Genomic DNA, 17,927 nt, shown 5'->3' on the forward strand with positions numbered 1-17,927 from the left:
TACTGTTTTCCCCAATTTATTAATTTTGTTAATTCTCCATTCTCATATCATCTCTTAACATCTTTAATGACCTTGATATCAACAAGACATTAATCCCATTCATCAATTAGCCTAAAGTGTGTCACTAATACAAATTTTAGAAGCCATTACTCTTAAAATTTACTCTCCACTGTTTAAGCCAATGCAAACATGTGAAGATGCTGCACTAAAACTTGTATAACAGAAATATAAAAAAATTTAAACTACGGAAAATATTAATGAAAATGAAACTCAATATTGAACAAATAAGTTACCATTTCATCAGAAACACAAACATAGAAAGAGTACAACATTCTTACAAATTGCACCTAAAAAATATAACACATTTAAATGGTAGAAACAAGTAAGTCATTCAAAACTTTAAACTATATTATGGCTTTAACTTAAGTCCATTCTATGTAATGGACATACTGAATGCCTTAAACAAAACTTAATGCAACTTTGATGGAGTATTCCATACCCCATACGATACGCCTGCAAAAGCCTGCAACAGTCGTCAGGATCGTATTGTAGTTCTTCAGATGTGCTTCATGTGAACTCCATAGTAAATAAGGTCCAAAAAAAAAGTGTCAAGGCCTAAAATAAATGTGATCATTTACAAAAAATTCAAAAGTGACTAAAGTAAATTTCTGGGAAAATGTGACTTGACCAAAAAAGAGACTTTTTATTTGAAAAAGTGACCTTTTATGAGCCTTGATGCAAGTAAGCTGCTCTCGGAGTTGCATGGTGGTATATTGATCGTGACTATTGATTTATACAACGTTGCAACTATCATCACTTTTACTTCTTTAAGGCCATTGCAAAGGAGTGTGTGTTTTCTGAGGTAGTCCATGGCCGTATACGTTTATTTTTTTTCACTGCTGGAACACGTCAAGTTTAAAAGGTTAAAACTAGTGTGTTTTTTTTTTTTTTCAATTTATACATTGTTTCTTTTAACTAATGTTCTAAGAGGCAGTTAAAAAAATTTTTATATTTGCACAGGCCCACTTATTCCACACAATCATTGAATTGCCAGATTCTCTGGGCAGAGCTTATTCATTGTCAGGTCATACTTGATTTATTAGTAACTTAATGCAAATCACCAACTATAATGTTAAATGGTAAATACTTTCTACTAATCCTCAAAAAGTGTTGTCCATTATTGAATTCAGAGTTCTGTAAAGCATTCCACAGTTACCTCAGAAATAGAACTAGTATACGTAAACCAAAAGAAGATTAAAAATAATGGCCTGAAAATGCAATCACCCAAAATGGCAGAAGAAGCCACGCATTAAGAGGCCACTCCAGTGTTTCAGGGGCACTACGCAACCCGCGTTAACCTCATAAGATTCAATGCTATTTTCATTTTGCTTATAACTAATTAACTAATATAGATTTTGAAATGATGCTTGCTTGATATGTAAGGAAACGATGCTCTTATCAAAGCCCCTTTCTTCAAAAAGGTGCATAAATTATGGTATTATACTAATCTTTACTAATATCCGAAAGTGTATTGTCTAGGTTTGAACCATAATTTATGCACGTTTTTGAAGAAAGGGGCTTTGATAAGAGCATCGTTGTCTTACATATCAAGCAAGCATCATTTCGAAATCTATATTAGTTAATTAGTTATAAGCAAAATGAAAATAGCATTGAATCTTATGAGGTTAACGCGGGTTGCGTAGTGCCCCTGAAACACTGGAGTGGCCTCTTAAGAGACGGGTTTGTTAAAAGAGGAAAAAAAAAAACATTTTCCATACACAATTTTACTAATGCAAACATTTTGAACAGTAAAAGCCTGAACTTTACTACAGTAAAGAGAAGTATTATGACGATTACACAGACAATCAACTTGTAACTGCCAAAAGGTCAGATCCATTGACGGAATCAAATCCATGCCATTTTGTCTCTACTTCTACAGCAGGCGCTCAAAACTAGCACTGAACGTAACACTAAATGTTTACAAAAAATGTGTGACCTGTAGTTTTGACTAATTTCTGTCACATCAGGCAATCCACACAAACCTGTAGAAAAATTCCCTGACAATTTGTTTCAAATAAATGACCTATTTTGCAACTTTCTGAAATAAAGAAAAAAAAACAATCTAGCCTCCACCATCCCCATAGCTGTTGCTAGTTCAATCAGAACCTTACATATGCCATTTTACAGTGTATGTAACTAGAATAAATCACCATCTGGAAAAAAAAAATGTGTTCAGTCTGGGTGATGGCATACTGGAGCATTACATTTCCCCTCAAATTACTACTACTGGGGTATTTCCATAACTTTTCTGGGTTTAAAGTAAATTCCTTACTTTCCTTGACCAATTTCAACTTCCCTGACTTTTCAGAATGTTGTTTAAATGATTTTTAGTAAACCAACTTTTACTGCACTTATTACAACAACAATAAACATTCCATTATTAAAAGTGTTGTTAGAGCAAGGCATTGTTGGTACCCGTCTTGGACGAGGAGGATGTCGCTGTGGTTTGTTAGGCGAGAACCGCCGCCCTAAGGACTTGAGCCTGAGAGTTCTCGCCAACACTCAAGATATGAGTATTGTCATGGTGATGCGTCTCAGTCCAAAATTCTCACTAGTCAAGTGGTGTGAACCTTTGTGACTTCTGATGGCTGTTACTATTGGTAACAGCTGTAGAGTGAATGCTAGTACAGTAAACTCTTGATTATTCGTTATAATTGGTACCAATGCCCAGATAGTTGAAATCCCGTAAAAAAAAAATGGATCATTCATTTTACGGCAAAGGCAGTCCACGAATTTGAATTGCACTGTATATTTGTCTTCAGTAGTATTCTGAGCACAAGAGAAGTCATTGTGTACTGTGGTCTCAGGTTATTGGACCATTAAAAATTTGGCACTGAGGCCCATGCTATCCTCAGTCTGCTGGAGAGGAGGCATTCATCCACTACATCCCCCCCCCTTTTTTTTTTAATTTAACTTTTCTACCCCTCTGTAGAAAGTTATTTTTTCTTCTCAGTTCCTTGTCCTACCATGGCACGCAGAGACAATTGTGCCAGGCTGGAGGAATCTATAAGTAGCACTTCAATACACCCATTCTCAGAGGTGTGTTCCTCACACATCTAACACAGGAAAGTTTCCATAAATCAAAAATGGATGCAGTAATATGTGCGCATCTTGCAGAGCCATGGCTGCAGTGTTCATCATGAAATATTAGAGTTACAAGTTACAAGCATGGAAAATAAATAGCACGAGGTCACGATATGGTTAGCATCATGAAAACCTGTCGTGATAAGACAAATGAAGATCCCTTTCACGTAGAATACTGGTTGACAGTCATTTACAATGATCGAAGAGAAAACGTTTACTCCTCAACACTGCGCAAGATATTGCGCAAACCGTGCACACACAAATTCTAGCTAGTACTTCGTTTTTTAATATTTTTCCAGTGTCTCTTCCTCCAGCCGAATGCCAGCCAGACACGTCACGTCACCTGCCAGGCAGACCAGACTGACGGCAGGCGGGGAGTAGTGTAGCAGCACGTGAAACAAACCCGACAGACTGGAGACATGAAGCAGCAGTCAGGGCATCCTCCTCTGGTTTAAAGTATGACATATGTGACAGATGAGGGGGTGAGTTCCCATATTTAGGAACCCTAAATATGGTGAAGCCTAAAATTTACAGAAAATACAAAATTATTCTGTATTTAAAGTTTTTCTCAAATTTTCTGAACATTTTAGATACCACAAAGTTTTGTGCAAAGTGCAGCTGTTTCTGCGAGTTGATTGATGCCATTTCTGTAAACGTCACATAGAAAGTCATAGATCTTTAACACATGAAAAAGACTTCAATGACAAAATATATTGATATCTCAAACCTAGTTTTTTCTACTACAGCGCCCATCAATTTATTTATGAAGGTCACTAACTCAATAAGTTGCTCTATGCACTGTGTGTATTACACAAAGTTAACGTTTTAGAAGTTTTCTAGGCTAAGCCAAGAAATAATTGTTAATGGTATGTGAAGACAATTTACAATGTGTTTAAAACAAGTTTAACTCCATCCCTGTTTTCATGAAGAAACATACACATTGTGTATCTTCTACCCTGTTTATGCCAAATAATAAACTGTTGGTATACTGATTTACTTAGTACCCGTGTCTTAATAATTCAACAACAATAATTGAACAGTAAGTTATTTGAGTTTTTTGGTTGCATTTATGAAAGTTATAGAGGTGATCTTAAGTATTTATTTGAGATAGTTTTTGAAACACAAACTGTTTCTACAAAAATAAAAAATGTTAATTCTAAAGCTAAGCCATGTTTCTGGTGTGGGGAAAAATCCTTGAAAAAGTGTTTTCTTAACTTTCTGGCATGTTTTCCAATCATTCTGCAAGAGGGCATTGTGATACTTTACGCAGTTTATCATTTCAGGTATAAATTATAAATATAATAGTGAAAATATAATAGTGATATTGTGAAATAGGTTGGTTACTATTGGTTAGATACATTAAAAATACTGTAAAAACATTAGGTCACCAATTTAAAATGTAGCCCACAAACTCACTAACCAACAAGTGATATGAAGAAGCATTTAATGTCAGTTAACATTTCTTATTTCTTGTACATTATTTCATTTTTGACTCTTGACACCCAGATTTGAGGTGTGGATTCAAGGCACTCTTTGAGATTCGGATTTGAGATTCGGAATCGAGAAATTTGGGATTTGAATCATTACTAATTACAACTGTAGAGGTTTTAACCAGAAAACTTGTGCAGGAGACACAAACTCCAGGCAAATAAAACAATACAGTAGTACATACCAGCAACATCCATTAACAAACTAGATCATAAATACATTTTACACAAGACACTTAAATGTTATTTGTGATGCAATCCAAACTGTTCCTGTTCAAATCCTGTTTGAATATGCCACAGTGATGCATAGAGGATTTCAGAAAATGAACTAAGAGCAGTCAAAATTAGGGATGGGTCAAATACATATTTCTTCAATTCCGATTCTTAAATTTCATTTGATTTCGGTTCTAATCAGATACTAATTTTGAATTTTTTCCATATCTCTGAATAAATTATGGAAATTCAAGCAAATGGTTAATTTAAAGAATAACACTTGACGTCTAAATAAGTACATTTTTCACAAAGACACCAACACCATATCAGCACCTAATAATAAAATAATCATGTTTAGCCTGCAACTGATAAATAAATTTTGTATCTGTTTAGTCACCATGATTCACCATCAACAAATATGTGTGAAATACATAATTAAAACTTATCAAATTCCATGATTCTATGTTCTTGTTAAATCCCTCTCTCTCTTGCCATGATCTTAAACAGTCCTGATAGATGTGTTATTGATTTACGTCCGTGAACGTTTACAATGACAAAACACTGACATGAGATATTTTCTGTTCATCGTAATTCAAATTCACAATAGATTTAATAATCAAGAAAGCTATCATGGTAACAGCAACTGAGACATCAATACAAACGAGTAAACAGAGCATGTTTACACCTGGGAAGCAACATATTATGCACAAACAATGATTTTATATGCTCTTAAATCCAATTTTAAAACCAACTTCTTTTAAACGAAAAATATTTATGCTAAAGTATCAAAAATATTACGAAAAATTAGCTTTACTATAAGAAAGACTAGAAGAAAAAACTAAAATGTTTATAAACAGCACGGTTGGCCAGTCTGCTTAAAAGTTACTTCAACATGACGTCATGATTGCTTGTTGACGTTGGAAGTGAAAGTATTTATGTTTACAAGTTAAGACAAAAGTTACATTAATGTGTATTTATGAACTAAAGTTATTACATATTAATTAGGTTGCAATGTGTACAAAAGCTAACTTTACCTGGTTAGTACAGATTTACGGATAAATATAAGTGATTGTGGTTGTGATCTAATGTTAAAATAATTTACATGTTTCGTTTATTAGTGTCAGGTGAGTTGCGTGAATAGTCAGCTTACTGGCAGGAAAATACAGCAATTGCAGCAAGAATCCATTTATCTGAATCAATTTTACATCCAAATTATTAACAGTTCTTACAACCTACCATTCTAAATATAATACACTTCCTTACCAAGTACAATTCCTCCTTACAGCTTGAGAATCAACGGTTCAGATTCCAGATACAATTGGTAGAATTACGCACTGAAGAATCAACATGGCCATCCCTAGTTAAAATGTATGTTTTAAGCTTAATCCTTGAAAAATAGCCTATGGTCCCTGAACCTCCAGATAAAAGTGTGAGTAGTCTGAATCAGACACAAATCTCAACAGAAAAAATTCTGACGTGATAAAACTATTGTTTGAAAAGTACTGATGATAAATATTACAGATGGGACATCACCAATTTGTCCATCTCTTCTGCCTTCAATGTCAAGTTTTGGTAGCAATTTCGAGTGTGAAGTTGAAGCTTCAGCCTATTTTACAAAATGTTTTTAAATTTATAAGAATTCTAAACAAACATAAGTTTGAATTCAGCTTCTAAATGAATGACAAGCCATGCCATGGCTGCAAGGAAGCAGGGCAGGTCACAAGGCGACCTACTTGCCCTGTGGATGAGTAAGCAAAAAGGCTTTACCTTAAAAAGCCATAAATTTACTTAAAACCAAATTATATAAGAAAAATGCCAGGTTAAATGAACACCAAATTAAATTTCATTTAATTTCCATTGCTATAAATGCCTCCAATAGATCACAATAGATAAAACATATATGTTCAAATTAATTTTTTTTTACATAAATCCAAACAACAATGAGACAGTTACAATTTTACGACCATAGAATATTGTTAATAAGAATATGGTGTGTAGGGGCGAGTTCTGAAACACATAAAGAGAAACACTCATAATAGAAATAAGTATATTTAAGGATAAGAAAAATTGATTGCATTTTATTGGCAAAAATTACATTGGAAGTGAAATACTAACGCATTAACCATGGGACGTTAAAACTTATGGAAAATGCTTACAGCTACTTAGAGTAGAACAATGCCAGTATCAATACTTTAATTTTATCAGCTGTGAAAAATTCATAAGATGGACATTTTAAATTAAATTAATTTTACCTTATGTCAAAGCAATAGCAGCCTAGCCTACATTTTGCATTATCATGACATATGTCATGTTCAAATTATGAATTCAAATGAAATGAACTTGTCTGACAGAGGTGCACTCACCCGTAGCCCACCGGGCGTTCATCGCGGCCGACCGGGCCTCGGAAGGAGTCCGGGGGAAACTGTCCATCCCTGTCGCGGCCGCTGTAGAAGCTGCTCCGGCCATCTCGCTCGATGGAACCCTTGCGAGGGTAGTCGAACCTGGAACAGACACACGGTGAGGAGCCCTGGCGCTAGGGCTCCTGCCAGTAGCACGGCAGACTCGCTGTGAAGCCAAGATGCTCGGCAGACACCACACTCGCAGTACGAAGGGCATGTTCAGTAGCAATACAGAAGCTTGTGAAGGAGGCGGCTTTGTTAGGAAAACTGATAATGCCCGTGTTCCCAATAAAACGTTACTTTTCCTTCAGCAATAGCTGTACAGATTCACAAAATTTTGCCGATATGCCAATCTGCCAATACAACCATTGCCGATTCACAGATTCCAAACTGATACAGGAGAAAACACATTTTAATTAAATATTTTCTTATAAATTTACTAAATTACCCAAAATGCAAATGCACGAGTATTTAAGATTATAAAATGAAAATAACCTCTCTTATTTTTGCATGTTACTTTTAGCTTGTTTTCATTTTCACTACCCGTAAGTTACTGCCTGAAACATGAATTTACTAATGGAGGCTGGAAAATTTTATTATTTAATAATTATAGAAAATAACATTATTTAATAATAGGTAACTATGAAATATATGATTTACAAAATATGAAGTTTAAAAAATGAATTTATTATGAGACTGTATATGTTTACAATTTAAGAATTGAAATTCCAATACCATCTTAATACGTGTGACAGCACAAATTTACGGTACCAAACATTTATGCGGAAATGTGTTTCATGTGGTGGCAAGTCCCAACACATCTGGCCTTGACACCAGACAAGGGAAACCCTGCAACCTTTTCTGAGAGTGTGACACAGGGTGTGATTTTTAAACCTCTTTCCACCACAAATATTTAGTTTAATGCATTTATTTGGCGATGAGCCAAGTTTTTGTCACTAAAAACTACCTGTATACATGGTACCACAGAAATCAAGGTCCAGTCGATAAGAGTTGATGGGACAATTAACTACGATTCGGAATCTAAAAACAATTATCAAAAAAGTGTCACACTATTCAAGTTGTACACATTTTTTCATATGTTTTTAAATTCCCCCCCTATTCATTATACACTACTTTCCTGGGGCCTTACATACTGCTCATGCAGTATAGCAAAGGGCTTCACGGCATCTGTCCTAAGTATTACTAGGGACCCTAGAAAAAAGTAAATAAAATTTACCAAAAGCGGTGTTAAAAAAAGGGCAAAAGCAGTGCAAAGAGCTTGTAATAAAACACAAAGTGGTGCAAATAATTTATGAAAAAATATAAGGTTACTTCTAAACATTTTTGTCTTTTATTTCCTTAAAAATAATTGTTTTCTATATGCTATGAATTGAAACTTAAGAATTTTTGGTAATTCTGATAAAAAAAAACTTCTTTACAAAAAAAATTAAAAATTTTGTATTTTTTTTGATTCCTGACTTTTTTTCAATAATTCTCTAAAAAGGTGTTTTAATACTTAAAGTAGTTTACATTTTTAAATAGTGGTTAGGTTTAGTATACTAAACGTACAACATTGTGTGTAACGGTTAGGTTGCTAGATAAAAGATTCTGTGAAATGGTGTGAACAACTGGTTAGGAGAAATCTGTGAGTACTCAAAAAATATTCTATGTTCTTGAATAAATTTGATATTCAATTTAACATTTCAAATTATTATTCAATTTATTCAAATTATTTGTTACCAATAGATGGGCCTACACCATATCAGACACATTCACCAATAAAATCATTGAAAAACAAAATGATTATTGAAAATGTACAAATCAAAATGATTATTGAAAATTTTTGACTTGTACTACCACATTATTCACACCTTGTTTTATATTTATTAATATTCTATTTAATGTATATAAACCAGATCAACAAAACAACTTTCAAACTTAAAATTTAATGGTTTAAGAAAATGCATTGCCAGTTTCATTTAATTTCCTTTTTTTAAACCTCTTTGTAATGGTTACTAGTATATTACTCTCTTATTTATTTTACTGTAGTTAGGATCAATTTTTCTTGAACTCCTGTCAAGTATGAAAAAAATATTTCACTGTTATGTTAAAATTTAATTAGAAAAAAAAAAAAGGTTTGATATTAATTAATATTGTAATATTTTATTTGAATGAACAATGAAACCTGTATTCGCAGAAGCCTACTAGTTCAGTTAGCTACAATAAAAATACTATAAAATATTAAGAATATCTAGATAAAATTTTAAATGGTAATGCAAAATGATTTTACAGTATTTTGAATGTCACTTATCAAACCAAATCAACCATCCACAATATTTATTTCTCGGATTAATAACACTTGTGTTTTGGCGTAGTGGGTGTCTGATAAGCCTGTTCTACGGCAAACTCCATCCAGACCAAATCTACAGCTCCGACTCTTCTACAACTAATAATGTTCACACAGGAAATGTTAGCCCTAAAGCTTTCTCATTCTAAAATCTTATTAGTTCCTACAGTGGAAACTGGAGGAGCATCGTAAAACTGTTTTTGTGCATTCTTGGGAATTCTTTTACCAAGATGGTAAAGGTCTTAGAACTTAATCTGTTGAATTTTTAGATAATCTTCTTAGCTCTCACTATTATATCATCTGTTTAACTAAAACCTGGCTTAACAACTCATATTAATTCTCATTATTTAACCAACAATTATATATTCAGGAATGATAAGAGATGCTTTGCTCACAGAAAAACTACGCGGTGGTGGTGTTTTCAACAGCAATAAACAAACATAACTTTTGTTACGTTCAACTTATGAATTCTCTAGATTACCCAGGAATTGACGCTACTTACCTCCACATACTACTCTAAATTCACTTCAGTCTTATTTTGAAGCGCTTGAAGATAAACTTGCCTGTTATCAAAATGATAATATTGTGTTTCTCTGCGAAACTAACATGCCTGGTATTCGTTGGTCCTCTAATAAGACACACAATATCGTACATTCGCTCATCATAAATAAGGCACTTTCTCTGCTTAATTTCTCATCCAGTCTTGGTCTACAACAGTATAAAGAAAATTTTGATTCTAAAAACCTTTTAGATCATCTCTGCTTTAGTAACTTCTCTCAATGCACTGTATTTTAAGCAGAAAATCCATTTGTTAAAGATACATATCATCCAGCCTTAATAATAAAAATAAAAATGGATGCTTTACCTAAAAAAAATAACTTCTTCAGGTACCTTTGTGGACTTCAAAAATGGTGATATCCTTTGACTTTATTATGCCATAAAAAATTTTTTATTAATAATTTTTACCAAACCTGTGATCCTAATGATTTAGTAGAACTTACTTCCTGTATATGCAATAATATGATGTCTTTATTTCTGTAATCATGAAAAAGGCCCTCATATACCCTTGCTGGTTTTCTAAAGAGTTAAAACATGCTTTAAAATCTAAGAAACATTATTATAAACTTTACAAAACAAATATTAATATGTATTGTATTACTATTCTTTGTTTTCTCTCTACCCCAAGCAGATCAAGAACTTACTTAAGCGTGACAACATTAATTGGACTAGAGCCATTAATAACATCAAGACCAATCCTAGAAAGTTCTGGCGTTACATCAAAGTAATGAAAAACTGTTTTTATGTACATCATGCACTTAAAGTCAATGGAGTTTTATCTGTAGATCCTGTAGTACTATGTATAATTTTTTCTCATTATTTTCTTAGTGTTTGTGTCCCAAACCCATCATCCCACAGATGTTACAACACGATCACAGTTCCAAACATTTCTGAAAGTTTAGTAATTTGTGGAATAAAGTCACTAAATTCATCCATATCCTCTGGTCTTGATAAATTCCTAACTGGATTCTTAAAGGTTGCTCACACTTACTGGTTCTCCTTCTAAAACATTTATTCATCATGACAGTGGTAAATAAAATTTTCAGATTTTGTCATTAAAAATTAGCAAAAGCAGTGTTAAAATTCACTTAAAAATACAAATGCGGTGCTAATATTCACTTAAAAAAACCAAAAGTGGTGCTAAAAATTTGAAAAAAAAAAAAAAAAAAGGTGTGTGTTTTACGTAAATATATTTGAAATTATTTAAGTTAAATAATTTTACTTGAACCTACTCATTACTGAATACCCTAAACAAATAGGTTGCATATATTTATATGACATATGACAAACTTTTGATTTAGACACTGATTATTAGTTCGTTCCCATAAACTAATCTGGAAAACTATTAATCCCTTTAACAAAATTGGGGACGCACCACAATGCCGAAATACCACAATGCCAAAAAATGTCATTGCAGGACTGCCACAAAGGTTAGGTTAAGTTAGACTAGGTTAGGTTAGACTATGTTAGGTTAGACTGTTAGGTTAGAATAGGTTAGGTTAGAATAGGTTAGGTTAGGTTAGGTTAGACTAGGTTAGGTTATATTATGCTAGGTTAGGTTAGTTTAGGTAAGGTTAGGTTTGATTGTGGTATTTCGGCAAAAATTCAATCAGTTGTTATTTCGGCGTTGTGGTAATTCGGTGTTGTGGTATACAGCAGTTTTCTAACCGTTGGCGTTGTAGTAAATTTTGACATTCGGTGTTATGGTATTTCGGCATTGTTGTCAATTTTGTAATTTGGTGTTATGGTATTTCGGCGTTGTGGTAACGACCCAACAAAATCTATAAAACACTGTTGACCAACTAATCATCATCGTCACACCATTTGAAAATGAATGTTTGTTTACATTTTTCTGCTTTTTGGCGCGATTCAAAATGCTTGGTTCGCCCGATAATCTGCTGGATACTACGACGCTGTTCCAACTACATATATGCCAGCGCCCCCGGCTGACGTGGTATGGCCACTCACGTAAGGTTGTTCCAAACACAGTTCGCCCAATCATCTGCTTGCTTTTGTATTTATCCGGTGTCGCTGTTCCAAGCTGACGTCAGTGCCCCGAGTGGTGTGTCTAGGCTTTAAAACTTCGCCTGTTTGTCTTATCTATCCAAACATTATGCCGGAAAGGAAAATAAACGCCGTAGTTTTGCGTATTTTTACAGTATATTTTTGGGTTTAACATTATAACGTGAGCGTGTGTGAGCTTTTATTTGCTTTAGTGCATTTATGACTAATGTTCAGTGGCGGCCATGTTGCGGTGTTTGTTTACCAGTGACGAGAGAAGTCTTTTACCCAGTATTTAAATTTCGCGTAAAAACACTGCTATTACGCGTTTTAATACTAAATTTCGTGTAAAAACGCTGTGTTTTGGCGATTTCGTGTAAAAACTGTATTTTACGGTGATTTCGCGTTTATCGTCGTTTAGTCGCGATCGCGAAAAGAACAGGCCCCTAATCATGAGCTTAAAAACACAAGTTTTTCCTAATAATTGGAAATTAGCTAGTGTTATTCCCATTTTTAAAAGTGGGTCTAAATTTAATGTGTCCAACTAACAACCTACCTCTCTTAATGGTCTATCCAAAATTGTTGAAAAAATGATTCACTATTTAATTTTTTTATATATATTTTATGAATCAACACATTTCATAGTTACCTATTATTAGAAGATCTTATTTTATATAACAACATATTAATTATTTAAATCTGATTGAAGTAAAAGACAGTCATTAAGGGAAGTGATGGTATACAAATATATTATATTCAAAATCATCTGCGTACAGTACTCCAGATGTATGGGACAAAACATGAGAGATATCATCAATTAATATATTTAAGAGTAGAGGTGACAAGGTAACACCTTGAGGTACACCTGAACTGGCTAAATAAAATGAAGAATTACAGTTATTTATGGAAACAACTTCTACCCGTTAACAAAATTATCACAGAGTACAAAATTAGATATTTTTATAAGTAGAATTTTCATTATAGCTCAAAAATGTTACCCCCTTAGCAAAGAAGTTTCACCTTTAAAAAACAACACACCAAATCCTAACATTTGGCATAACATATACACTGTGAACATTTTTGGATGTATTAACAACTTAAGTAACCGCAAACCAAGGGACGGGCTAAACATATGCTAACCACGTTGCAATGTGCTTTTTCATACCGTTAACAATTTTATTGGCCTAAATTATAAATTTACAAAAAAGTAAAATGAAAAAATATATATATATATTTGTAATTTCCATATTATTTTTCTCCACCTGAAAAAAGATCACATTTTTTGTCTCACATCAAGTAACAAAATAAATGTTATATAAAACCAGGCATAATATAAAAGTGTAGTTTCTCTTGTACACACAACCATCCTGCTTTTAAAATAAATAACCAAAGATATAATGGTACAAGCTGTTTACCTGTGTTGTAAGCACAGCACAAAGAGCTTGGATAAAGACCAAAGTATTGCATTTGAAGCGTTCATAAATAATATTGTCAGTGCAGTAGAAAAAAAATACTTCGTTCAAAATATCAAAATACTGTTATTGAAATTTGTTTTCTGTCTTGCAAATCTTTGACCAACCAGTTAACGTTTTCAAAAATGGTGTCGATCAACTTGTGGAAACTTAGTGTTTTCACAAAAACATTTAAATTTTGTGAAAAACTTTAAAAATGACAAAATTTTGTAATTTTGCTCAACTTTCCCAGTTTGCTACATTTTGGGGTTCCTAAGTACTGTAGACTCCCGATTATCCAGTTTGCGGGTTAACCGTGCCATATTTCCATAAAACATGAACATAAAAATGATTTACTACTTTTTATTTGTGCGCGCACAATGACAATGACACTTGTGTAGCATTAAATACAACGCAATAAATAAGTAATGCAAGGAAATACAGTAAACTCTCGCAAATCCGTGGGTTTCTGGGTTTTATGACCTTTGGATTTTTGAAAAATTTTTTAACTATAAATAAAAAAAATTAAATTCTAAAAGATAAAGATTGGTACAGTCTATGAACATGTACTACTACTACCACCACCACTGAACATCATAATAAACAAGACACTTGGAAGTTAACAGAAAGGTACGTCAGCAATACCAGTATAGCCCATTCATAGTACAGGAAGCACCTGAGAAATTTTCTTCTTCTGAAAATTTACAGCCTCACCGGATTAAATTTTTTACACGCCCGTTGTTCAAGTTGGTAGTAAATTGTGTAAAAAGTAATTTAAAGTCATCTTAAGCGAAATTAATGGCACCCAAAGACGCACTTTATTGTGAGCGAGCTATACACAACAGGTGGCAACGTGACGTGCGCTGAAGCGGGAAGTCTATGGGAAGGGGAAGTGAATGGAGGAGGGGCGGGAGAGAGAAGCGATAGGCAGCCGGCAAGAGACTGCAAGGTCACTCCCTCACAGACACACACGCAGTCCAGTTAAACTAAAGAAAAACGGGAGAAATAAAAAACTTATGAGGTAATTGTACTTACCACAAAACATTATTCCTTTATGATAAAGCCCTTAAATAAAAACCCCCCACACACACAAGTTTTGGATTTAAAAAATAAAAATTGTCAAATTTCTTGTTTCATAAACACAACTGCACACAAAACATTATTTTAATTACTGCTTTTTGTACACATATGAACAATCTCAGAAGTTGAAGCAGATGACAGACTCTGATTCTGTTTTTCTTGAATCACCATGTGCGCTCGAATGTCGGACTGTTTAATGGCCTGCCTTCTTTTGTGAAGAAAAGTGGAATGCAGAATATGACACTTCATTACTTCCGATATTGAAAAAAAGTTTTTCTTGCTCTCAGAAAATTTTATAATAGTGTTCCATGCAGCTGCACCCTCATTCCAAGTGACATTTGTATCATCATTACCATCATCACTTTCATCCCCACTAGTTTCAGGTTCGTTGGAGGGGTTTTTCATCGCATCTATTATCTCTTCTGTTGTAATTGACATGGCCACAGGAATGTCTTTGTCGACCTGTAGCCACTCATTTAGATCTGTCACGGACAGTGTGTTCACAGGATTTTCCTTGTCAGCACATTCAACCATTTGTACAATTTCCGTGTATGTATTGTCTGTGTGTCCTGACACGTATCAACCTCCGAACCCGAGGAAGTCTTCCTCATTGTCCTTGTCGTCAGTCACGTCTTCGATTGTTGTTGTAGGCCATAGTTTGCGCCAAGCTTTGTGTAGAGTTTCGTTTTCACAGAACTCCACGCACAAGACACATTACGTATAGTATAGTTACGAACGTGACATTGGCCGGGACACGTGCAGGTGCAGTGCTGGCTGGCGACTGCCGCAACATGATATGCGCCACGCGCGCCTGGAAGATAACATGGATTGTCGCTTTCCCCCCTCCTTCCCACCACTCCCCGCGCGGCGCCCTGCCTTTGACACGGACAGCTGGGAGTTGCGTGAGCCGCCGACACGTGTTTTCGAGAGATTTCTGCCGTCGGGATGGCTCACGATGACGCGACTGGCCCCGGCCGCTCTCGTAAGTTCTGGAATTGCGCCGGGGCCTATATATATGCCCGAGGACGTCAGTGAAGAGAAAGAGTCAGTTCGGAGTGTTCAGTAGGGAGTTCCCCCGCGACGGAGTTTCCGGGCGATAGAGTTGCGGGTGCGGCAGTGTGGTGCCCCAAGTCCTTGGACGAAGGTTCCAGGGTAGGGAGTGAGTGAGTTCAGTGGAGTTGGGAGTTTTCCCGCGGCGGAGTTTCCGGGCGAAAGAGTTGCAGGCTCGGCGGAGTCCCGAGCGAAGTTCCGAGCGAGGTGTCGAATGGATCCTCGGCGAAGGGGAAGTGCGGCGGCGGCGGAGTGTGGCGACGGAGTCCCGCGGCGGAGACCCACGAGGGGTGCTGCGGCGAGAAATGCACCAGAGGTGCGTGGAACGAGTGACTGGGGAATAGACCTTTCTTTAAGTGTAATTATTTTTTTGTCATTTTAGAAGAATTTTGTGACATAAGTAGTGGCAATAAATAAAACTCTGTAGTGTAATAAAATCTTAAATTGGGCTATCCTTTACGAACCCGCAGTGAATCGTAACAGTATCTTTTAAGTTGTATTTCTTTTGAAGTACAATTATTTTGCTATCATAGTTTGTCAACTGCCTCATGAAATGACGTCTGTATAGAATTTTCAGATTTTCAATGACACCCTGATCCATGTGCTGAATCAAGCTAGTCACATTTGGGGGCAAGAACATTGCCGATATGTTGCCTTTCTTGAGTTCTTATGCAAGTGGATGAGCACGGCAGTCGTCCAACAATAACACGACCTTGCTATAGTCCATCCACGGTAACCTCCTACTTTTTTAAACGAACCTTTGAAAAAACACACCAGGATGCAGCATGTTTGGTTCGTTTGCAAAAATACTTTCCATCATATGCATATTAAACATGCATTAACACTAAATTACCGTATAATGATGTTAAATAAAATTTTACAAAAAAAGTAACTATCTATGTACAATATTATTAATATTAATGATCTCGCATGTGTGTAAATGAAACAGTGAGAGAAGTGGTGTGTTGGCAATGATTAGAACGAAATAGTTCCATAGCCAAAAAATATATTTTTTGACTTTCCGCGTGTATTTAAGAATTTGTTTGGGTATTTGTTAAGTTTGAACATTTTTTTAAATCTCTGGTGAAATAAAAACGTTATGTTAACGGTAAAAAAATATTACGTGCCGAAACCGTGGTCGCGCATTAATAATGTTAATAGTCACTTGTTTGTTTTCTCTTTCAGCCGTTTGTCTGCAGTCTGCACTCTTTACGCCATATTGCAGTGTGTTTTAATATATTACTGACCGTGAAATAACGTACAGTTTGTGTTTCAGGATTTTGTGTTAACATTGTGTATTTTAACTTTTTTATATTATTTATTATCTACTATTGTAATGATGGAATTTGTTATTGTTTTGATATTTTGTGTGGTTCTTGTGATTGCTGTAATGGTAATTGGTTCCGGGATGGGGAAAGCTACTTCTTCGCAGCGTCAGATGGACATCATTAACGTCGCTCAGAACTTATATGTTTTAATTAGGAAAGGCGACTTGAAGAAATGTTACGTTACGCAGACGACCGAGTTTCTTCTCAACATCGCAAAGTCAACTGTTCTCAAGTAAGTAGGCTTTTTTCGTTTTCATGCACGTAAAAAAAATATCGACTGTGTCCTAAGTATTGTCGGCCTGTGTTTTAACTCACGAGGTTTTTTGTGTTTTATTTCCAATTTATATTTTTTGGTGTGAGACAACACCGCCATGTGGCGTCTCTGTTGAAAAGTTAACCTAAAATCATATTAGGCCTACTCAGGTCCTAACAATAACAATATAGGCACTTTCAAGTATTTTTATGGGTGTGATACACGTTTGTTTATAACGATGTTTATAAACTTTATGATAGGTTTAACTATAACATAAGGGAGTGATTTTATAATTTGCATTTAATTAGTTTTTCATCTGTTTGGGAGATCACAAAATAAATAAAAAAACACTTCATTAATTTCGTGGACAAAGTCTGTCATGTTTCCATTTAGTGACCACAAAGCAAATATTTGTGACAAAATGCCATATTTGGAACACTGCCTAACTGCGTATTGTGAACGGGTCCCCGGAAAAGTGTTATGACAAATGTTTTTTTTTTGGTTAGGTACTACAAGAAAGACATTGAAGAAGTTTCAACACCAGGAAAAAAGAGGAAAAAAAGGCCACAGGAAGGAAAGTCACTTGACACAGTCGACGATTTCACAGTAAATGCAA

The 17,927-nt window shown here is 34.9% G+C and overlaps 1 protein-coding gene across 2 annotated transcripts in view; it reads right to left on the bottom strand.

Moving 5' to 3' along the window:
- Positions 1–17,927, bottom strand: part of LOC134539172 (nuclear receptor coactivator 5) — a 182,376-nt gene that overhangs the window by 100,984 nt on the left and 63,465 nt on the right. For both annotated transcript variants that reach the window (XM_063380948.1, XM_063380950.1), the window contains exon 5: positions 7,208–7,345. In XM_063380948.1, the coding sequence (XP_063237018.1) occupies positions 7,208–7,345 (138 nt within the window). The remainder of the gene's footprint in view (positions 1–7,207; positions 7,346–17,927) is intronic.

This window comes from Bacillus rossius, chromosome 1, assembly GCF_032445375.1.
Source record: "Bacillus rossius redtenbacheri isolate Brsri chromosome 1, Brsri_v3, whole genome shotgun sequence".
Classification (NCBI taxonomy): Eukaryota; Metazoa; Arthropoda; class Insecta; order Phasmatodea; family Bacillidae; genus Bacillus; species Bacillus rossius.